The 22,990-nt window shown below is 42.3% G+C and overlaps 5 protein-coding genes across 6 annotated transcripts in view; 3 read left to right on the top strand and 2 right to left on the bottom strand.

Annotated features, from left to right (window-relative positions):
• Positions 1–539: 539 nt before the first annotated feature.
• MFS12 (Major Facilitator Superfamily Transporter 12) lies at positions 540–4,353 on the top strand. The gene is made up of 4 exons (XM_064691726.1): positions 540–683; positions 1,849–2,058; positions 2,797–3,251; positions 3,483–4,353. Exons 1-4 carry the CDS (start codon positions 644–646, stop codon positions 4,215–4,217), a joined length of 1,440 nt encoding a protein of 479 aa, XP_064547796.1. The 5' UTR covers positions 540–643; the 3' UTR covers positions 4,218–4,353.
• Positions 4,354–5,112: 759 nt separating this feature from the next.
• PIG-X (Phosphatidylinositol glycan anchor biosynthesis class X) lies at positions 5,113–6,703 on the bottom strand. Its single transcript, XM_064691750.1, has 4 exons — positions 6,524–6,703; positions 6,334–6,466; positions 5,603–5,751; positions 5,113–5,528 (listed from the first exon to the last, which is right to left on the bottom strand). The coding sequence occupies exons 1-4, from the start codon at positions 6,652–6,654 to the stop codon at positions 5,132–5,134; spliced, it is 810 nt and encodes a 269-aa protein (XP_064547820.1). The 5' UTR covers positions 6,655–6,703; the 3' UTR covers positions 5,113–5,131.
• A 322-nt stretch (positions 6,704–7,025) lies between these two features.
• On the bottom strand, positions 7,026–8,339 carry rnh1 (ribonuclease H1). Its single transcript, XM_064691658.1, has 4 exons — positions 7,877–8,339; positions 7,556–7,820; positions 7,224–7,494; positions 7,026–7,162 (listed from the first exon to the last, which is right to left on the bottom strand). Exons 1-4 carry the CDS (start codon positions 8,208–8,210, stop codon positions 7,061–7,063), a joined length of 972 nt encoding a protein of 323 aa, XP_064547728.1. The 5' UTR covers positions 8,211–8,339; the 3' UTR covers positions 7,026–7,060.
• A 345-nt stretch (positions 8,340–8,684) lies between these two features.
• LOC135434907 (hydroxysteroid dehydrogenase-like protein 2) lies at positions 8,685–11,106 on the top strand. Of its 2 annotated transcripts, none has more exons than XM_064691660.1 (4): positions 8,685–8,713; positions 8,767–8,930; positions 10,286–10,499; positions 10,560–11,106. In XM_064691660.1, the coding sequence occupies exons 1-4, from the start codon at positions 8,700–8,702 to the stop codon at positions 11,026–11,028; spliced, it is 861 nt and encodes a 286-aa protein (XP_064547730.1). In that variant the 5' UTR covers positions 8,685–8,699; the 3' UTR covers positions 11,029–11,106. The 2 variants fall into 2 exon arrangements, with proteins under 2 accessions (XP_064547730.1, XP_064547729.1); XM_064691659.1 differs by lacking the exons at positions 8,685–8,713; positions 8,767–8,930 and adding exons at positions 9,828–9,978; positions 10,033–10,196.
• A 138-nt stretch (positions 11,107–11,244) lies between these two features.
• Positions 11,245–22,990, top strand: part of Gp210 (nucleoporin 210) — a 29,623-nt gene continuing 17,877 nt past the window's right edge. Inside the window, exons 1-10 of the mRNA XM_064691656.1 lie at positions 11,245–11,461; positions 11,544–12,618; positions 12,677–14,056; positions 14,120–14,870; positions 14,925–15,242; positions 15,851–15,982; positions 16,124–16,323; positions 16,453–16,716; positions 17,751–17,876; positions 18,251–18,356. Coding sequence (XP_064547726.1) covers positions 11,307–11,461; positions 11,544–12,618; positions 12,677–14,056; positions 14,120–14,870; positions 14,925–15,242; positions 15,851–15,982; positions 16,124–16,323; positions 16,453–16,716; positions 17,751–17,876; positions 18,251–18,356 — 4,507 coding nt within the window. The 5' untranslated portion in view covers positions 11,245–11,306. The remainder of the gene's footprint in view (positions 11,462–11,543; positions 12,619–12,676; positions 14,057–14,119; positions 14,871–14,924; positions 15,243–15,850; positions 15,983–16,123; positions 16,324–16,452; positions 16,717–17,750; positions 17,877–18,250; positions 18,357–22,990) is intronic.

Genomic DNA, 22,990 nt, shown 5'->3' on the forward strand with positions numbered 1-22,990 from the left:
AGTTGATTTGAATATTTTATTTTAATGAAATTACTCATTTAGCAAACATTTGAATGCATTTTGATCACGTGAATGCATTTTATTGCTGGTTTACTTAGGGATTTAGGGATTTAGATTCGCGACTTCCCTAGATGATTAAATCTGTCGCGTTTTAATGACGCTCTTCTACGGAAATATAAATAATTACAGGAATCTTTGTTAGTTATACTCTAGAGATAAGACTAGACGTTACAATACCAAATTTACTGTGTGCATACTCAACAAAAACAAATTGATAAGCGAATAAAGCGGATAATACATAAATTAAATTCAGTAAAATATATATTTATGTCTCTCACACACTATATATATTTAAACTATATTGCTAATTAGATAAATCGCAATTTGTTAGTGGTTTATTAGTATTTACGACTGCAACCAAACACGATAATGACTAACATTAAAGGCCACACAACTGGCGGCTATCTCAAATCGCAGATAATCAGAGCAAATGGATTCTTGCAGCCGGTATAAAAGGCCCCGCTGAAGGCATTTCACGTTTTAGTCGCCGAACAACAATCGAACAAGTTCCTACAAGAGTTAAAGACCAAAAAAAAAAATACAAGTACGATTATAAACAATTTAAAAAAAATTAATCTTAGCCATGGGTTTCGATAGCAACGCAGCGGACAGGCCAACAAAACGTAAGTGGACTTTTGTTTATTTCAAGTTCTTAAGCTGTGAATGTCAAATTAACAGGAGAATTAGTTAAAGCAGAACAATTTCTTTTGATAGCTGTTAATTTCAAATCTTTGATTAGAAGGCGGAAAAATTGAAATTGATATCTGTGGACTTCAAGTGAATTTCTCGAGACACCTTCTAATTGATTAGAAAACGGGTTGATTTATACATGATTATTGATATCACTAATTTATAAATAGTGTTTTTTTTTTAATTCAATTTCGCGATAGATAGTCAATCTAGAGCTCGGCGGAGTTGCTCCTCCAAAGAGCTTTTGCAATCAGCTCGAAGAGGTTATTGATACTCAAGTACTCGAAGCCCGGCAACACGGAAAATTGTCGCATATTCCATTAATTATCAGTTTGTCTTATAAATATACAAATAGAGAGAGAGAGAGAGAGAGGGAGAGAGACGGAACGATCGTCTTATAAAAGTTGAGAGCTTTATAAGAGACTCTGCAGAATACTCGACTCGTCTGGATATTATCTGGGCTGTATTTTAGAGTATCTGTAAAATCGCGTAAGGTTTTAATAAATGCTATATATCTCATAAATGTGACATCGCCGCCAAGATAAGTAATTCGTTTTTGAATACGCGATTCGTTTATCACAATTAAACATTTGCTTTTGTGATTAGCGCGCCTGTTTGTCAAGTATTTAATCATTTGTTTAAATGATTAAGTTGATTTTATTCATTTTTGAGGTTATGTTTGAAATATGTAACGGTAATGGAATTTATGGCCCCCCCCGGTCCCCCTTTGTGCACGCCACTGGCGCCGTTAAACTTTTCCATTGAGACGGATTTCGCCTTTTGTTTTTCGCATCGGCATGTGTTAATGATAATGACACAATACTTGTTAAAAAAAAAAAAAGTAAATAAGCGTCTCGTTTACTATCAGAGCGCACTTGAACTAGCTTACAAATAATCCTAGAATATAATTGAACAATTATCGCAAACATTTGCATTCATAAACCTAAGCCCCGAGCCGCTGCAACATGGTCTATCTCAGAGCTAGCGAAAGGACTCCGCTCCTGATTAGCGCCCAGCTGGGATACTTAGCTAGTAAACCACTTTAGCTGAATATACATATATTTATTTTCTTAATCATATTTTCTTTTATCTTTATAGCCAGCAGAATTGGAGCACGTCACGGGCAGGCGATTCTGCTGTTTGTGGGCATGATGATCAATTACTTTCAGCGCGTAAACATCTCCGCTGCGATTGTGCCCATGACTCAATCAACAGCCGGTGCTCCGTATTACGATTGGGATCTAGCGGAGAAGTCCCTCATTCTGAGCAGCTTTTTCTGGGGCTATGTGCTATCCCAAGTGCCGTCAGGTGAGAAAATCAATTAGCCAATAGTTAGTTAATAGACGCGAACACAATTGTTGTCCCGGGGTGAAGCACACAGACTCTGCCAGTCACTCAGCAATTGTTTCTTAGCTTGTAATTCCCAACCAGTTAAAGCTTTGACAATATGCTAATCATAGATGCGTGAGGCTCCTCATTAATTCACACTTCTCTTGTAATTCCCAACCAGTTAAAGCTGTGACAATCTGTTATTGATAGAAGCGTGAGGCTCTTCATTAATTCACACTTCTCTTGCAATTCTCAACCAGTTAAAGCTTTGATAATCTTCTAATGATAGAAGCGTGAGGTTCTTCATTAACTCACACTTCTCTTGCAATTCCCAACCAGTTAAAGCTTTGACAATATGCTAATTATAGAAGCGTTAGGTTCCTCATTAATTCACACTTCTCTTGCAATTCTCAACCAGTTAAAGCTTTGATAATCTTCTAATGATAGAGGCCTGAGATTCTTTATTAATTCACACTTCTCTTGCAATTCCCAACCAGTTAAAGCTTTGACAATATGCTAATTATAGATGCGTGAGGTTCCTCATTAATTTACACTTCTCTTGCAATTCTCAACCAGTTAAAGCTTCGACAATCTGTTATTGATAGAAGCGTTAGGTTCCTCATTAATTCACACTTCTCTTGCAATTCTCAACCAGTTAAAGCTTTGATAATCTTCTAATGATAGAAGCATGAACTCAACTTCAATCTCAATTTACAGGTCTGTTGGCCAAACGTTTTGGCGCCAAATATGTGATTACCTTGGCCACAGCCGTGGGCGGCATCTTGTGCTTCTTTCATCCCCTGGCCGCCGAGGGTGGCTGGATCGATATCTGTGTGCTGCGCGTGCTGACGGGCCTGGTCCAGGGCAGTGTTTATCCGTGTGTCCACACACTTTTGTCCAAGTGGGTTCCGCGCACAGAGCGCGGCTTTCTCACGACCGGCATCTATTCGGGGGCACAGTTCGGCACGGCGGTCATTCTGGTTAGCAGTGGCGACATATTCGAGTCCAGCATGGGCTGGCCGGGACTCTTTTACATTTCCGGCGGACTTAGTCTGGCGTGGGCGCTGCTCTTCCTCTGGCAGGGCGCCAACGAGCCGGCCACATCGCGCAGCATCAGCAAAATCGAACGGGAGTACATCGAAAGTCTGACGGGCAGCAACAACAGCGGTCAGGTGAGTCCCATCCATGTTTCTAGTTGAGCCCAGAATCGGTTACGAGTTTCGAGCACAAACATTCATTCAAACAAAGTTCGACTTACAACATGTTCGAGCTAACGGGCAATGCAACTGCAACTCGAACTTGCTCAAACGACCAAATTGTTCGAAATTGATTGACTCGATGCAGGGCTCGCAGCTCCTAGCTAATTATAATTGTCTTTAACTGTTGCGATCAATATACTGCAGTCCTTGCCTGTGCCTTGGATGTCCATCTTTACGTCGTCGGCCTTCTATGGCCTGCTGGCCGCCCATTGCGGCTTCACCTGGGGCTTCTACACGCTGCTCACGGAGATGCCGACTTATATGAGCAAAGTCCTAAAATTAAATGTCAAATCGAATGCGCTGCTCTCCTCGTTGCCCTACTTTGCCATGGGTGTGCTATGCTTTGTGGTCAGTCCCATTTCCGATCTGCTTATCAATCGTGGCAGCATTACGGTAACCACGGCACGTAAGTTGTTCAACTCGATTGGCCAGTGGGTGCCCATGGGCTGCCTAATTGGTCTGGGCTACATGACCGCCGACGAGAAGACCGGAGCCATTGTCCTGCTCACCCTGGCCGTGGGCATCAATGCCGCCTGCTTTTGCGGCTATCTCGTCAATCACATGGACTTGTCGCCAAACTTTGCCGGGCCCATGATGGGCGTCACAAATGGCCTAGCCGGCGTGACATCGATTGTGGCGCCTTTGGTTGTGGGCGGCATTCTCACGGATGAAGAGGATCCCACCCAATGGCGGGTCGTTTTCTTCATCACCGGCGGCATCTATCTGCTGTGCAATGCGCTCTTCGTGCTCCTGGGCAAGGCCACGGTGCAGCCCTGGAACGATCCACCCAGCGTGTCCAGCACAACGACTCTACGCAACAACCTACAGTTGGACTCCAGAACCAAAGCCCCGATGGACCGCAAGGATGATCGGTTTTGAGTTGTACTCTCAGAAAGCCAAAGATAGTTATAAAGTTAAATAAGCTTAAGTTAAGATTAGTATAAATTCATTTTGTGATAGGTCTTCGAGCGTCGGACTAACAGTTGGAAAGTCGCCGGTTTAAATACATCGGCGTATTTAAGTTTAATTTATTAATTACAAAACAAAGAAATATAAAATACAATTTAAGCTGGTTTATGTACATATATCTAAAGTAAGTTTGAATTTTACTAAAGATTTTGATACCACATTTGACCCTGGCAACGCCGGGTAATTTGTTATAAGTTTATAATCAACTATATCTGCATGTTTTATGACCAAAGAGAAAGTCCTCACAAGCTGATTAAATCTCAGACCAGAAAACAACCTAAAACTAGATATGATAGGTATTATAAAGAGAATAGGAGATTCGAGATTGGGACAATTGATTATAAAGTCAGATTACCAGCAAATTCAGGTGAAAGCTATTTAGAAGGAAACCTCGGGCAGATAACAACTTGACATAAACAATGCAATTGCAGAAAAACAATGCCATAACCTGGCAGTTCTTCAACGGGAAGAGAATTAACTTCTAGATGCGCAGTATAGACAGATAAGTTTAGAAACATTTATTTCATAAACCTAGTATAAAGCATCCAAAGTTTAATGTACTCTAAATACACGCATAAACATATACAATAGGAAATCACAAGATATTGCTTAAACACCATAAGGCCTTGTCTGTGGAAACAGTATTTCGTGGCATTTATTGGACCCGCCTTCCAGTTTATCTCTACGACTGCACGAGTGCACTCACAACCCTAATTATATACAAATATGGCATAATGTCTAGTCTGGCGAGGGGTTTATCACCCGAATCTTATTTTATGATTTTCTTCACGCCGAGATCCTTTCGTAATCTGATGGAATCGCTGTTAATCATCTTTGCCCGCTTGCTGCAGCTGCAAATGCTGTTCCGTTAATTCATCATTGATGCGACGAGCTACCGAACGCGTGCTCAGTATTGTCCAAATGGACGCCGTCCAGGTCAGGGCAATTGTGGCATAAAGAACAAATGTATAGCCATTCGCATCGCCCACGGGTATCTCGGCCTGCAGCGGTCTCTCTGTCCGAAAATCCGCCTTAACTCGCCGCCAGCTGCAATTATCAGCTGTCAACTGTCTGGGTTGCACTTCAAAATCTGTTTTCTGCTCGTCAAGGCAGTAGAACTTATCTGGTCCATCTAGTAGCTCAGTGTCAATGAGTTCCTTATCGCCCATTGGACAGCTCAGATAAAGTTGGGGCGTGCCTATTACCACTGAGGCCGAGGTGCTGCAAGGCGGAACGTATTATTGTATATATATTATATATATATATATATATATTTATATGTATAGACGACTTACTACTTGCGGCTCGCCGCGTGATAGCGAAAATGAATGGGCAGTGTTAGGGTATCCGTAATCTTTGGCGTTCCTCGCAATAGCACCGAAAATGGTTCAGCCTTTTCGGTGATGATTTCAACGTCCACGAATTTCGGATACACTGCGTTCAGCTGCAAAGCAACAAGATGAAATTAAGTCTGTTTTCTGTTTTAGAAGGTTTTTATACCCTGAACTTATTGATAATGAGGGTAAAGTGTTTGAGAGCTTTGTGCAAATGTATGTAACATGCAGAAGTTGGCTTCTCCGACCCCATAAAGTGTATACATCCTTAATCAGCATGGACAGCCGAGTCCATCTAGCCAAGAAGCTATGTAGAACATGTCGATCTCCGAGGCTTTCCTTCTCCCTCGCCTACTCTTCTGCACTCGCAGAATATGCACTTTTTGTATACCTTTCTCCCATCATCACATATTTGGAGATATAGCATTGGGCTCTGGTATCCACACACACATTTGAATACTATATTTAAGATCTGTCAGTTCCCTTAAGATCGGACAATAAGCTTCGAAGGGAATCGAGAATGAATATTCCATAGAGAAGGGATACGAGAAGCGTAGACTGTACTGCAAGTGGAGTGTGTGGATGTTCGTATATGTTTTGTAGTGTCACCTCGGCGCTGGCTTCAGGGTATCTGCTAGTCGGGTACTCCCGCTTAGAGCACTCTGTGTTAACCCATTTGTATTGCTGCTCACCATTTTTAAGCGTTGCAGGCCGTCCAGCTCATCGGTGCTGACATAAACTGCTGCAGGCAGAGGTTGAGCCAGCATATACTCACAATTCGAGCCCGCGAGTGTTTTCTCAAACTGTACGGTGTACTTTAGTTTTCTAATTGAAGAACATATAAATTCAACACTTTAAATAACATTTGATTTTTGTACAAACCTGTGCATGCCGGCTTCGTCCATTTCAATACGCACAGTGGCTTGCTGCTGCAGAAAACAGCATACTCCGCTTAAAAATAATGCGGCAATTAAATTAACTATAACAAACGCTGCATTTATAAAGCATTTCATGGTTATAAATTAAAAAACAGTGGACATTTATTATTTTTGTTTACTATAGCCAAATGTCAATGCACACAGAGTTGCCAGCTTGTCACAACACGAATTGTCAATTTTTGTATGGCAACCTTAAGCAAAATACCGCGCGTAATTTGAAGCACAGAAAACACCAAATTTATAAATTCCATACATTTCTGTAATTTAATTGTAACGAAAATAGGCATTCCATTTGGTTGTAAAACATTTCATTGTGTTTTCTTAAAATAAGTGCAAAAAGTATTCATTAGTTTCTTGCCGTCAGCCAAATGCATAGCACACAGAGTTGCCAACTATCTTAAGCGCGAATCGTCAATTTTTGTGTGTTGCCAACTTAAGGCATAAACTTAATTTAAAATCTAATTTAATTCTTTATAGTCTTTTAATTTTTGAAATTTAATTCTTTGTATAATTGCGAGCCCTGTCGTGCCAGTTTATCAGCCATTTCATTACCCTTAATGCCTTTATGCGCCTCGACGTAGTTCTTGAAAAGAGAAACGAGCAATAATTGAGGAATAATAGTTAATATAGTTGATAAGACGAACCCAGTTTACTTGAACTTCGTTCTTTTGCAAGAGCTCGTCCAATTCTTTGAAATCAACGACATTTTTAACAGGTTCCATACTGGGTAAGCGCCAACCGCGCTTCTTCCAGCCTGGCACCCATTTCGTTATTGAATTGATCAAGAACTGCGAATCTGTGTTGATGCTGAGCTTTGTTATGCCCAAATCCAATGCTGTTTTAATTGCATATATGGCAGCCTGTATTTCACCCACATTGTTGGTCACCCGCCCCAGCACGGGTTTCGCAGCGTTTCTGAAAGAAAGATGAAGTGGGAAATAAGACTCGATATGCAAACTCTTAGCTCTACACTCACAATTGATGATTGTCGCCAAAATAGACGCCGAAGCCGGCGCATGCGTCCTTTCGACCATTGCCGAGGCATGATCCATCCGTATACACAATCACATAGCCTTCGGCATTCATTGTAAACTCAAAGGCACCAAATTTTTTGAGTGCAACCGGCTCGTCCGCATTCGACATGTGCCGCGGAATTTTGTAATTACCAGAACTATTAGTTTGTGCTTTGCGTTTGCGGCTGCCGGACTGTGTGGGCAGTCCTTCCACCTCCTCCATGACTCCTGCCTGATAAGCATAGAAATTAGTATTGAAGGAAATCAGCTGTTGCGTTCTCTACTTGCCAGGTCTTCGTCCGTGACCTCTTGTTGTTCGACAACATCTTCGGGCCAAAAATCTTTGGGCTTTGCCTCATGCCGATTCTGCTGATGCTCCTGTCGAGGAACCCCATTGGCAGCAACTTGATACATTGGAGGATTTATAAATTGCTCCGCCTCTTGGCGCGTGTTGAACTTCTTGTAAATGGCTCCCTTGAAGCCGTTTACCTGTTGCTGACATTGCGCCCAGCTATCATAAATGCCAACCTGTCGTCCATGTGCAACTGCATAGTAGGCCATTCTGCGTTTTAATATGCTCACATTATACAGGAATTGGGAACGCAGCAGTCCAAACATTCTGCGCCTTAAGTGTTGGAAAATGGTGCACAAGCCTTGCCAGATGGTTAAACTATCGTATTTGTTTTTCAATTTTCAAGTGTATGTTAAATAAGTAGTCAGATGAATTTGAAACTAGATGAATTTTTGATTTATATATCTATAAAGACAAACTTAGCAACATAAAACAACAATCATTGCTGTGTAATGAAAGTGCGAACAATATAATTTTGTTGGCCCTGAAAATAGATAATAAGCTTAATAATCCATGAACGAATCGATACAGATATTAATAGATATTCCAAATGTTATGGCCAATGGGGAATCCCTCTTTTTTTTTGACTAACATAGTTGCCACTGTGACAAGGAAATTACATTGTCCATCATCTCTTAACTGCAACAAGTTGCTACCGGCTGTAAAACTTTACACCAACTCTGTTAGTATTCTGTTATGGCTCTGTTAAATACACCGAGCTGGCCACACTGCACTCCAGCCAAGGACTGTCAACAATGGTAAACGCTGGGTAAGAATTGCTAGACTTGGAAAATTAAGTAAATAAATATAAAAGTATATTAGAAAGTTACAGGGTAAAACGCTCTTCATTACGGGCGCATCTCGTGGCATTGGAAAGGCAATTGCTTTGAGAGCGGCGCGTGATGGAGCAAATATTGTTATTGCCGCCAAAACAGCTGAGCCACATCCAAAATTATCTGGCACTATCTACACGGCCGCAGAGGAGAGTACGTAAATGCAATTTAAATGGAGTGTACGACAATATAATATCTTCACTTTAATCAACAGTCGTTAGGGCGGGTGGCAAAGCGCTACCCTGTATCGTGGATGTACGGAATGAGCAACAGGTTCAACGCGCGGTTGAGGCAGCAGTTGCATATTTCGGAGGCATAGATATTGTGATAAACAATGCAAGCGCCATTTCAAAAACCTCGACACTGAAGACTGATATGAAGCGTTATGATCTAATGCAGGACATAAATACAAGGGGCACGTTCTTGGTGTAAGTGTGGCATTTATCGTGTCTAAAGTAAATTTTTAACTACCTAACTTCCACAGCTCTAAAGCTTGTTTACCTTATCTGCTGAAGAGCGATAACCCGCACATCTTGAACTTATCTCCCCCTCTGAACATGAAGCCCCATTGGTTCTCTGATCACACCGCCTACACCATAGCCAAATATGGCATGTCCATGTGTGTGCTGGGCATGGCGGAGGAGTTTCGGGATCGAGGCGTAGCCGTGAATGCTCTGTGGCCTCGAACGAAAGTTCATACTGCAGCGATTGATATGCTATATGGTCCAGAGGGTGAATTGTATTCTCGCAACGCAGAGGTTATGGCAGATGCAGCATATGCAATAATTTGTCGCGACTCCAGAGCATATACAGGTAACTTCTTTATTGACGATGAGGTTTTGTTGGACGCGGGGGTTAAAGATTTTGATAAATATGCCTGCCACCCAGAAAATATACACAAATTAAAATTAGCTTTGTTTATGGAAGATGATGGCACATTAGCAAAGTTGTAATGGTCGTTTTGTTAATTATTTTGTTGAGTAATTTTAATAAATAAATTGTATAGCATAAATCAGTTTTAAAATGTGGCCATATTTTTCAATTTAAATGTTTAGATCGTTATTTGGTATAATTGAAAATGGTATTTGGTCAATTTGATAACAGAAAGGGGCATATTAATACCAACAAGATTTGGTCACGCTGGACTTCGGCGCTCTTCAGATTAGCAGAACTCGCCAGCAATAACAATGAGAAACACCGGGTAAGGCAGTCAAATTAAAGAGTTCGAAACAAATGGCAAATAAAAAGATAATAGAAAATTACAGGGTAAAACGCTTTTCATAACGGGCGCATCTCGTGGCATTGGAAAGGCGATTGCTTTGAAAGCAGCGCGCGATGGTGCTAATATTGTTATTGCCGCCAAAACAGCTGAGCCACATCCAAAATTGCCTGGGACTATCTACACGGCCGCAGAGGAGAGTACGTAAATGCACTTTGTATCCCAGTTGGAGTTTGTACTTGGACATGGACTAACTTAAAGTGTTTGTTATCTTGATATTAATTCACAGTCGAAAGGGCAGGTGGCAAAGCTTTGCCCTGCATTGTTGACGTTCGCGACGAGAAACAGGTTCAACAGGCTGTGGAAGCGGCAGTCGCCAAATTCGGAGGCATAGATATTGTGATAAACAATGCGAGCGCCATTTCCATTACCCCAACGCTGGAGACGGACATGAAGCGTTATGATCTGATGCAAAATATAAACACAAGGGGCACGTTCTTGGTGTAAGTGAACCCTTTATCTGGCCCGGAAAAAACCCATTAACGATTACTTAAATTCCACAGTTCCAAAACTTGTTTACCTTATCTGCTCAAAAGCGATAATCCACACATCTTGAACTTATCGCCCCCACTGAACATGAAGCCCCATTGGTTCTCGAATCACACCGCCTACACCATAGCCAAATATGGCATGTCCATGTGTGTGCTGGGCATGTCCGAGGAGTTTCGGGATCGAGGCGTAGCCGTTAATGCTCTGTGGCCACGGACAACTGTTAACACGGCGGCGGTGGAAATGTTGCAGGGCTCGGAGGGTGCGTTGTATGCTCGTAAGCCGGAGGTTATGGCGGATGCAGCATATGCAATCATTTGTCGCGATGCCAAGGAATACACAGGCAATTTCTTTATTGACGATGAGGTTTTATTGGATGTGGGCGTTAAAGATTTTAGCAAGTATGCATGCCACCCAGAAAACATGCACAATTTGCAATTGGATGTCTTTTTAGACGATGAAGGTCCATTTGCAAAGTTGTGATTTTAATTTATTACTGTATTTTTGTTATGTTAAGCAAAACGCTTAGTAATTAATAAATCTGTGAGCATTCAATTTTAATTGGCGCCAAAATTGGCAGCATACCAATTATCGATAAGCACAAAATACTGATACAATTGTGTCAGTATTTTTCGCTAAAAGTATCGATAAATTAATCGGCTCTGGCTCACTGCAGCAACCACTAGTGGCTGACCAGTTCAGTTGAACAAGTTCGCTACCAAACAACGCAATCATACAGAGGGACGCCTACATGTGCCAAAATGAGAAGCGAATTTTATTTGTTTTTACTGATTTTTGTGTCAAAAAATGTGGTTGAATCGGCGAAATTAAATCATCCGCGCGTTCTGCTGCCCATATTTCAAGACAAATCCATCAATTTCACGCTGGAAGTTGTCGATCCCAACTGCTACAAATGGTGCGTCTGCCGGGAAACCGGCGCCGGTTTTTATAACCTAAAATTGCAATTTGTTGATTATATTTTTGACCTTCATTTTCAGGACTTCATCGCGTCAGGATTTGATAAGTGTTACGCCCGTTTATAGTGGATTCAGTGAGTGCGCCAGCCAGGCGATTGTTACCGTGCAGACACGTGAGAAACGCCGCAATACGGCAATTGTATTCGCCGAGGAGGTGGCCACCGGCGCGACGCTCCGCTGCGATGTGATAGTCGATACGATTGATCGTTTGAATGTGCGCACAGCGACGCGACAACTGTACTTGGAGGAGGCGCCAGCCACTTTCGAGCTGCACGCATTCGATTCCCAGGGCAATGAGTTCTTTACGCTGGAGGGCATTGAGTTCAATTGGGAGATATCGGCATCGAGCAGCAATATGCCGCCTGCTTTGCGTTTTCTTACGTTCTCGGACAGTCCGTTTCATGTGGTGCCGCCGGCACTGGAGAAATTCGAAGCGGCTGGCGTTAAGGGCTACATGATCTTGCTGGAGGGCATCAATACGGGCACCTCCAAGGTGGCTGTCAGCATGCCGCAGCCGGAGTACAGGCATGTGCCGCCCATTGAGGTGTACATCAGTGTGCTGGCCAACATCATTATTGAGCCATCCGAGGTGACCATCATGGCGGGCGATACCATCACCTTTCGCATTCTACAGCTCAAAATGGACAGGCTGCACGATATAACGGCAAATCGTCAGTACTTTCTCGAGGTTGAGGATGAGAATATTGCCTACCTGAAGAGCAGCAGCGTCACAGGCTCACGTTTGGGCCGCACCCAAGTTTTTCTGCGGGATCGCAATATGCCGCAGCAGGGCGACAGTGCGTCCGACAAGCCGAAAGGACCCAGCGCTCTATTGACCGTGGCGGAGCCCGAGAAGCTGGGCATTAGTCTGCTGCCGCACAATAACTGGATTACGGTTAAAGGCGAACGCCACGAGGTTGCCCTGGATCTGTTTGCCAGCGATGGCCAAAAGATAACCCTGGGCACACGCTACAACATCGGCTCCGAGCTGGATGAATCTTTGTTTACGATTCTGAAGAAGACGCGCAATGGCAGCCGGCTGTACGGCGAGGCGCTCCGGCAGGGCTCCACACAAGTTTATGGCTCCTACAAGGATGTAAGTTGGTGAAGGTTTATATCTAAATGATGGTCTACTAATTGATGACTTCTTGCAGCTCTCGGTGCAGGCAGAGATGCAAATCTTTGAGGAGCTTGTGCTGCGGCCCACCAAAGTGATTCTGCCCTACGATCCGAATACCGTAAAGCCGCAGAAATTTCAATTTTACGCAACTGGCGGGGATTATAATTATATGTGGTACTCGGGCAATCAGCAGGTGCTGCAAATCGATGGCCAGGGCCTGGCCACAACGGAGATCCGTGATGTGCGCATGCCAGGCGTCTCCCAGGAGCTAATTGATGCCGGCGTCCAGCTGGCTGCGCATACCACAGTGCGTGTCGCGTTGACCAAGAACCAAAAGGTTTCACGCCAAGCACAAATCTACTTTTTGCCACCAAAGCGCCTGGAGATTAAACAGTTCAACTTCGAGACGGCTCTCAGGGATTATGTGCGCCTGCATGTGGCCGTCTATGCGCATGTGAATGGCAGCTATGTGCCCTACACGAAATGCGACAATTTGCACTTCCAGCTGGACTTTTCGCATCAGATATTGCAGCTGGAAAATGGGCCTGTTGCCGACACACAGGAGCAACTCGCGCCGGAGGCGTGCCATGTGCTGCGCCTACGCAGCACAGCCGTGGGCAGCACCTTGTTGCGCATCTCCTACAGCTTCCAGGACAAGGTCTTGCAGGACTCCGTCGACTTGCATGTATACGAACCGCTTTCTGTGCTCAATCCGCTGGAGAACGAGGTGATCCTGCCCATTGGCGCTTCACGTAATGTTATCTACGCGCATGGACCGCAACGTATCTTTACTCTCGAGGCGGAACTCACCAAGGAAACCAAATTTGATGGCAAAATTATAAAAGTCTCTGAAATAGAGTTCGACACACAGAATGCTCTGACGGCTTTTACCGTGCTGTGCCGTGAGCTGGGCAAGACGGAGTTTACGTATCGTGTGCACAACACGCTGGCCATGCCCAGCTTTGCCGCCTACCATGCCGAGGTTACCACCAAGGTGCACTGCGTTCGCCCCCGTTTCCTCAAGCTCTATGCACGTCAACAGCTGCGCCAATCTTGTCCCGTGGAGCTGCGCTCTTCGCTGCTGTATCTCAAAGAAGAGGAGAACAAGTTTAATATTGAAATCGAGGTGCAGGATGTCAAGAATCGCAAGCTCATGAACATCAGCTCATTGTGGCTCGAATGGGAGTTTGCCGCCGGCGACGAACGCTATCAAACCGACAGCATTCCCCACCAGCAGCTGCCCGAAGTGGAACTCTATCATGGCGTGCGTCTGCCCGCACGGGATGTCCTTGTTCTGACACTAAGCGAAGTGGCGCCCAATTTTCGCATCAAGGGCACAGTCGCCCACTACAATGACAAGCTGCTCGCACAGCAGGGCGTACACGCCGAGCGTCCTCCATTTGGTGTGAAGAATGTGGGTACAAAAATATATTCATATAAATGTAATTATAATTAATGTATGCAATTTGCCTTGCAGCTGAAGACGGGTGAAGTTACCAAGCCTGTGATTGAGAATGAGATACGCTTCCATACGGTGAATAGCACGCTGTTGCCAACGGATCATGTCAGCATTTATTTGGCACCTTCGCACAGCGAACGCATACCCATCGCCCAGGGCAGCGGCTTCTTTCAGCTGGAGCTCTCCGAGCAGGGCATTGTGCAGGTTACCCATGATGAGAATCTGCAGCAGCTGGTGTTGACCCCATTGCGTTTGGGTCATGTGCGACTGGAGCTAACGGATCGCTGCCTGATGAACGAGCCCGCACATTTGTCCATCTCTGTCGTGGGCATTGGATCAATTAGTGTGCTCGCCTTGGATCGCGTCGAGCGAACCAATTCCATTGAGGCCATTGTGCGTCTGTTCGACACGAATGACAATCTGCTGCACATTGATTCCGATATGTTGAGCGTCTATCAGCTATCCGAACTGGTCTTTGATCCCACCGTATTGAGCGTCCGGCTGGATGAGCAACATAATTTGGGTGTTGGCGAAATACGCTACAGCATAACGGGCAACAATATTGGCGAGACAAAGATCGTCTTTCAGTCGGGCAAGGGCGAGCGTCAGGTATCCAGTGAGCCGCTCAATGTGCAGGTCTTTGCGCCCATACGCCTTTATCCGCGCAATTCAACGCTCGTCGTCGGCTCCAGCATACAAATCTTCTACCAAGGCGGACCGCAGCCCAACACAAACATAGTTTACAGCGTCCAGCAACAGCATGTGGCCAGTAAGTTGGCATCGATAGCCGCTAAAGAATTCGTATTAATCTTCCACTTTACAGCCATGAGCTCAGCCATTCTCACTGCTCACAAGCTGGGCTCCACTAGGATAACTGGCCGCTGTCTGCTCAAGAATCCCATTAACGGCAAGGATGAGATCGTCTCGGAGGATACGGTGGAAGTGCGTGTCGTTGCCCTGACCGCCGTCCAAGTGCGCACGCCCCTCGTACGTATACGCGCCGGCGCCGTCATGCCTGCCACGCTGTGGGGTCAACCGGATCTGTCGCCCATGGTGCTGGGCACGCTAGAGAATATGCGCATTAGCTGGACAGTCAATCAGGCGGATGTTGTTGAGATCTTTAATGTGTTCACGGCAGCGGGTGAGTTGCATATTCTAGAGTATTTAAGTGTTAAGTAAAGTGTGCACAGATACCGCATTGTTGCGCAGAGATTTCAGCTCAATGCCCACCAACTGCACGCATAACAAACAGTTCTCCGATGAGCTTGCATGGTTGAGTTCCAGTGCAGGAACAGATACGGAACAAACAAGTTTTTAAGGGGTGCTTAACTCAACTGGGCATGTAATGGTATTAAAATGGAAATTGGGAAACCTTACCAGCACATTTTATTTGACAGATGTAGAATTTTCAAACTATTGATCCCTAAACTAGAGCCAAAAGAGACCCACTAAATGTTGGTCGTATTTATATAGAGAAAAGGTTTAATGGAAGAGCTGTAAACTCAGAAAGGGTTGTGAAAGATCGTGGTATTGTAAGCCTCCGAGCAAATGCTACTTCATTAAGGTTTCGGGCATCATTAAAAAGATATCATTCCATTTCCTCAGGTGGAAAAAGGGTGAACAAACTCAACTGAACTAAGTTCAGGCACACCCAAGTAAATTAAGCTAGTATATATACTTTCCTCCTCCTCCCTCTATCCATTTGTCAGTTGCGCTCACTAACACCCATCTCTCCACGCCCCTTTTTAGGCATAGAGTACCAAAGCAGCGATTTAATTTCCGTGCGTATACGCGCACTCAATCCCGGCAAGGTTACCATTACGGCCTCTGTGCAATTGCCGGATGGCGTCAAGCTGCCAGCGTCGAGCGTCGAGCTAATTGGTAAGTATTTAAGTGGCCCAATCGACCACAAGCCCATTTCGGACTAGTTGGTGTGCGGGTGTGGCTGCTTGGTATCAAGCGAACCGAACCGAACCGAACTGAATCGAAGTGAACCGCAAATTGAAATTGTTATCGCCACAGTTTTCAAAACACTGGAGCTGCTCGCACCAAAGCCGATAACAATGGACTGGATTTTGGCGGCGCCACGCAGTACGCTTCAGTTGAAATGTAATATGGATGATGCGGTCTATAAGTTGGATGCCCAGAGCAGCGGAATTGTTGCTGTCACGCCAGATGGTGTTGTCCACACAAAGGATACCCTCGGCCGAGATCTGATAATTGTGAGTCCCTGCGCGTGTGTGTGTGCCTTAAATCGGCTTACCTCTCGGCAATTGCATTTGATTTGAAACATATTGTTATATATACACACATATATATTTATATATTTTATTGTTTTCTCGCTTTGCCAGGCTAAAACCGTCGACCAAACCCTGCCCATTGGAATCGAAGTGAAGAATGTGCAATACATTTTGGTGACTCTGCAGCCGGACATCAAATTGAAACAGCTGGAGCATAAAATACCACGCGGCATGAATTTTATATTTAAAGTCTCGCTGCACGACAATCTCGGCAACGAGTTCTCCCACAATATTGAGGATGTGAACGGTCTGCGCTACGATTTGGCCACCAAGGATGTGGTCGATGCACAGATTGGCAATAATCTGACAATTGCGGTGAGCAGCAACATTTTGACTGTCATCTATTTTCAGCGGGCGGGCGATTTGCAGTCCTATATAGCGTATATATACTTCAATTGCAACTTCTGCGGCTCGTTTAAATGTAAATGTGAACTTTAAACTTTGTGCAAGTTATTTCAATTTCATTTTTGTGCGCCTGCTAACAACAAAACCTCTGCATTTTAATGCACTCGCAAAGCAGCTGCCTTGCCACCTGAGCTCCGCTCACACACAAACACTTTCAACTCTCCCACTTCTACCGAAAAAACAAAATAGAATCCAAAAAAAATCTCAGCGTTCGGCCGCACGGCACGTCGCTTGGCTTGGCCAACACTATTTTCGTTTTATTATACCCTAGCCAGGCGGGCATTTCAAGTTTGTCGCGAAATGTGCGGCGCATTAAAACTGCGAAAATTGCGAGAGCCAAGTCTATAAAGTCAGGGTCTAACTGAACTCGGCTGGGATATTTTAATGAAACTTTGAACAGCTACTTCTGTACATATAACAAGCTCGGGTCGATTGGATAACTATATCATATAGGAATAATCATATGAAAAGTGAGTTTTTGTATGAAAACTTAAGACTTTTTTATAGATATCTAATTCAAACTCTTCAATTGTGTACAAGCTCTAAACACTTTGGCATAGCTTAATTAAAAATACTTTGTGTTAAAAATACCCTTGCTTCCATTTATACCTGTTCCAAGTCTCTGCTAGGGTATTCAACATTCGGCATGCCTTCAATATTACCCCTTTTTTTTTATATTTTTGTTCCTTATTTTACTGGACTGTGGCACGTTGATGTCACCACATAAAAATGCAACGACGCGTTGTCGCACATGCTGCAGCTTTTGGCTCTTAAAAATTTGCGGCTGTCGAGTGACCGTCGACCACAAGCCCAAAACTCTTCAAGCTGCTACAAAAACATGCATTAAATTCCAATTCAACTAGGAAAAGAGAGAGAGAGAGAGAGAGCTGCATCTAACCCAATTAACCCGATTTTGAATGAATGTTTCTTTTCCTTTTTCACAGTTGAATTTGCAACGCGAGACAAGCAACATGATTGCCATCAGTTTAAAGGATTCAACCGGAGTTAAACATGCCGAGGATTACATCAAACTGTCTGTGGCCGAGTCGCAGCTTATATACCCCACCAGGGTGAGTTTATACATAAGTAGTTATATCTATATATATCACGTACAAATCGCGTCAGCTTGTTGCTGCAAAGTTAGTTAAGCATTCCATAAGCTGTGCGATATTTGATGCCTGATATACAGGGTATATTTTACAGTTTTTTGATTTGATTTCTCGTTGCTCATAAATCAATTTGCTTTCGCCTTCTCCTTCTTCTACCCCCCATGCCCCCCACTATATTTTATCCGCATGTGTCCATCGAATAACTGTTAACATTGGCAAACTGCGTCACTATTTTACGGGATTTGTCAACACAACCAAATACGGGAAAATAAAACGAAAAACCGCAAATGTCCAACACCGCCCCGCGCGCCACCCAATCGACGCAACGCGAGCAGACAATTTTCTCTGTGGGTGACATCATTTGCTTCGATTCACCGCTAACATTGTCATCGATTTGGAGCAGCTCCAATGAGCAGATGGTAACGATTAATAAAAACACAGGTGAGTAGCTTGCAACGAAGGTTATACAGCGCACTTTCTAACACACCTAGCATAAGGGTGAATCAGAAACTATCTGAAAACGTTTTGGCATAATCACAAGTTCAAAGAAATGGCTTACATATTTCGTTTGCATATCTTTGTGACTAGAGGTAATTACCCGGCAGAGGTAATTACCTGTGTTTTAACAGACCTAGCATAAGGGATGAATTATAAACTATCTAATGGAAGTTTTTGGCAAAATCATAATTTCAAGGAAATGGTTTTTATATTTCTTATGTACTTATAAATAGATCAAGTTACCCGGCGTTACTCAGGTTTTAACTTATATACAGGGTATATATTACATTCCTAAAATAAAGGAGATATCATAAATCATATTAAACCTTTTCGTCAAAATCATAATTTCAAGTACATTTTTCATATTTTTTTCAAGCATTTATTTATATATCACCCTGGTTTTAAAGGACCTGTAATAAGGCATGGCTCATTAACTATCTAAACTCGTTTTGCCAAAATCACAACTTCAAAAAGCTTAAATTTTTTTTAAGTATATATTTGTGGCTAGGGGATTTCCCCTTTATATATAAGTATATATGACAACATTGTAGTTGACAAAACAAAAGAAAATTTCTTATTTTAATTGTTAATACACAAATATTTTCCATTTCCTTTATTTTTTTTAATATGTTTTATTTTTTCATTGCGTATAATAACAAGTAAAATAAGCAAATATGTAAATTGGCAATTACTGTTGAATTTGAACCAGCGACCTCTCGCTTGCTGGTTCGACGCTCAGTCACAAGTAAGCCACACAGCCTCATAACGTGAAAGTTGTAGAGTACTTTGATATACCCCACTTGGAGCTCGAATTTAATAGTCCCTTTCGAGCCAAAAGAAATCTTCTGTAACAATTTCAACTTTCCAGCTCTTTATAGATTTACCTAGCTTCTGGTTACAGCGTATCTTCTAGTCAATATTATTTGTAGGGTACCAGCTAGTCTTGATGTTACTTTTTTTTGTTGTATTCATCATTAAATCGATTATTTTAATTTGTTTTCACCATAATTCGCAAATCCTGTATAGTTGGGTGCTAATTCCCTGTCCAAACAATTCACAGCTTGCATTTTATTTCAATGCTAATTTATGCGTTGCATTTTACAAATTCAACAGCAGCCAAATGCAATGTTTGATGGTGGTGTAAGCACAACCATCCACACACACACACACACACACACACACACAGACCACACGACACACACACCACATTCGTACACACACACAGATAGTTTTGTTGAAGCAAAACTTTCAATAAATTGGCCTATATTTTACGTACGATTTATTGATAACCCAATTAGGCTTATTTTTTGGCTGCTTTATAAACAATCCAATAATTGACAAGCAAAACAACAGCAACAACTGGTTCAACTATTGGGGCTATAATTTCTGAATTAATTACCTTTTGCTAACGTTTTGAATGCTCAATAGATTTTCATTCTGCAACGAAATTTCCAAGTGCAGCAGTTCCCCATTTTTTTTCTCTCCATTTTATACGCTTTTTATTCATTTTTTATTTGTAGTGCAACAGCAAAAATATTTACAATTGTTGTGTAGGTTTATTTGTGTGTGTGTGTATGTGTGTGTGTCCCTTGAGCCTTTGAGTGGCGCGTAAAGTGTTAAACAAACATTGTCACGCGGTACAAGTACAGTAAATATCAGCTAAGTTCAACATTGTTGCAAAAACTTTTCACTTTGTTTTATTTATACAGGCCAGGACATGTCGTGTAGCCTTTAAGTGAAGTCTAGAGTGTATAATAGAGGCAGCTGCAATCATAGGTGGTCCTATAAATAAAACTCCTATCAGCATATATCATATATCATTTTACAACTCATTGAACTCAGAGACTAGCGGAGCTAGAGACCCAACATTTGGTATGCAGACTCTCGTACATGGTAAAAGATCGAATTTGGTAGCTCGCTCAGATAGCTCTTCTTCTTCACACTGAAAAGATACCATATACTATTTTATATTTATAAACCATTGTACTCAGATTTAGATGCCAAATTGATCTAGAGGTCAAACTATAAGCAAAGAGCCAAACCTCGAAAGTGAAAATTGGATGAGATTTGACCGAGTTATGGTGGTGAGAAATTTTTTATATAGGATATTTGAGGGAACCATTTTGACATGAATTTTGACACAGAATAATGTTGTCAGATTTTGATGCCAAATTTATCAAGCCATAAATAAAAAACCATACCTTATAAAAATCGGTTGAGTTTTGACCGAGTTATGGGGGTGGGAAATTTCGACCTATGTCTATATAGGATCTTTGAGGGTACCATTTTCACATGAATTTGGACTAAAAATAATGTTGCCAGATTTTGATGCCAAATTGATCTAGAGGTCAAACCATAAATAAAAAACCATACCTTATAAAAATCGGTTGAGTTTTGACCAAGTTATGGGTGTGGGAAATTTCGACCTATGTCTATATCGGATATGTGCATGATATGTTCGGATATGTTCACATGAATTTTGACCAAAAATAATGTTACCAGATTTTGATGCCAAATTGATCTAAGGGTCAAACCATTAACAAAAAGCCAAACCTTATGAAAATCGGTTGAGTTTTGACCGAGTTATGGGTGTGGGGAATTTTGACCTATGTCTATATCGGATATGTGAGGGTACCCTTTTCACATTGAATTTTGACCAAAAATAATGTTGCCAGATTTTGATGCCATATTGATCTAAGGTTCAAACCATTAACAAAAAGCCAAGCCTTATGAAAATCTGTTAAGTTTTGACCGAGTTATGGGTGTGGGAAATTTCGACCTATGTCTATATCGGATATTTGAGGGTTCCCATTTTCACATGAATTTTGACTAAAAATAATGTTGCCAGATTTAGATGCCAAATTGATCTAAGGGTCAAACCATGAACAAAAAGCCAAACCTTATGAAAATCGGTTGAGTTTTGACCGAGTTATGGGCGTGGGAAATTTCGACCTATGTCTATATAGGATATGTGAGGGTTCCCATTTACACATGAATTTTGACTAAAAATAATGTTGTCAGATTTTGATGCTAAATTGATCTAGAGGTCAAACCATAAATAAAAAGCCAAACCTTATGAAAATCGGTTGAGTTTTGACCGAGTTATGGGCGTGGGAAATTTCGACCTATGTCTATATCGGATATGTGAGGGTTCCCATTTACACATGAATTTTGACTAAAAATAATGTTGTCAGATTTTGATGCCAAATTGATCTAGAGGTCAAACCATAAATAAAAAGCCAAACCTTATGAAAATCGGTTGAGTTTTGACCGAGTTATGGGCGTGGGAAATTTCGACCTATGTCTATATCGGATATGTGAGGGTTCCCATTTTCACATGAATTTTGACTGAAAATAATGTTGTCAGATTTTGATGCCAAATTGATCTAAGGTCAAACCATAACTAAAAAACCATACCTTATAAAAATCGGTTGAGTTTTGACCGAGTTATGGAGATATCAAATTTTTAGCCTGCTCAGATAGGTCTTCTTCACATTAAAAACATACCATATACCATTTAATAACTTATTGAACTCGAAGACTATCAGAGCTAGAGACCCCAAATTTAGTATGTAGACTTTTGTACATAGTAATAGATGAAATTTATTAGCTGGCTCAGATAGCTCTTCTTCTTCACACTTAAAACAAATAGAAAACTGGAAATTTGGTACTCTATATCACAAGTATAATCAAAGTATTTCACACATACGCAAAACAATCCAAGGACATAGAAATCATAGTTTTTGGTCATTGTATTAAGTACCTGGTCGACTTTGGTTCTAACTAGTATCATTTATATGCAGTTACCAGCGTACACGCGCCCAGTGTTGAGCAATTGCAAAAGTAAACTTCTAACGCAATTCACAACACAACGCAGCTAAGCGTAATACATTATTCATAAAGTGCTGTCCGCCTGCTGCTGCCTGCCACAAAACTCAATCTTCCACAAAAAAAAAGAAAAAGGAAAGGAGCCGAAGAAAAGTGTGTATGAGAAAAACAATTTTTCACACTTTGCACGTCGCGAGGCGTCGCGACGCTTTAGCGAAAGGATAAACCAAATAGAGGCAGGACACAAGCGGCAAGCAACTTCTCTCTGTGTGTGTGTGTGTGTGTGTGTGTGTGCTTGTTGTTGTTAACTGCGTGCTTCTAGCTGCAACCGAGCATAAAGATAAAGTATCTATGTATTTGCCAAATATCAATATGTGATGCGCGCGTGTGTGTGTGTGACCAAAAATAAGTACAAACTTGGCATAACTGTCTCTCGGCTCGACTGGGAATTTAAGAACTATAACACGACTCGAAATATGTATAAAATATGCATGTCTCTCTCTTTCGCTCTCGCTCTCACTATCCGTCTCTTTCTGTGTGTAAGTGAGGCGCACAAAAGTTTGGTCTATCGTTGCCGGCATTGAGGTTGATGCTGATGGAAAATGAAAATATTATGGCAAGAGGCGCAACTCAAATGGAGATTGACAGAGGCAGCACTTTGTATAAGCTCCTTGCACTGTTCGCATCGGAACTTAAGCAACTCAGCAATTGCCAGCAAAAGGTTTGCCTTGTCTTGCCTTGTTTCGCCT

This window comes from Drosophila montana, unplaced genomic scaffold (genome assembly GCF_035044405.1).
Source record: "Drosophila montana isolate Dmon_TW-CO22-7 unplaced genomic scaffold, ASM3504440v1 contig_3468_1, whole genome shotgun sequence".
NCBI classification, from domain to species: Eukaryota; Metazoa; Arthropoda; class Insecta; order Diptera; family Drosophilidae; genus Drosophila; species Drosophila montana.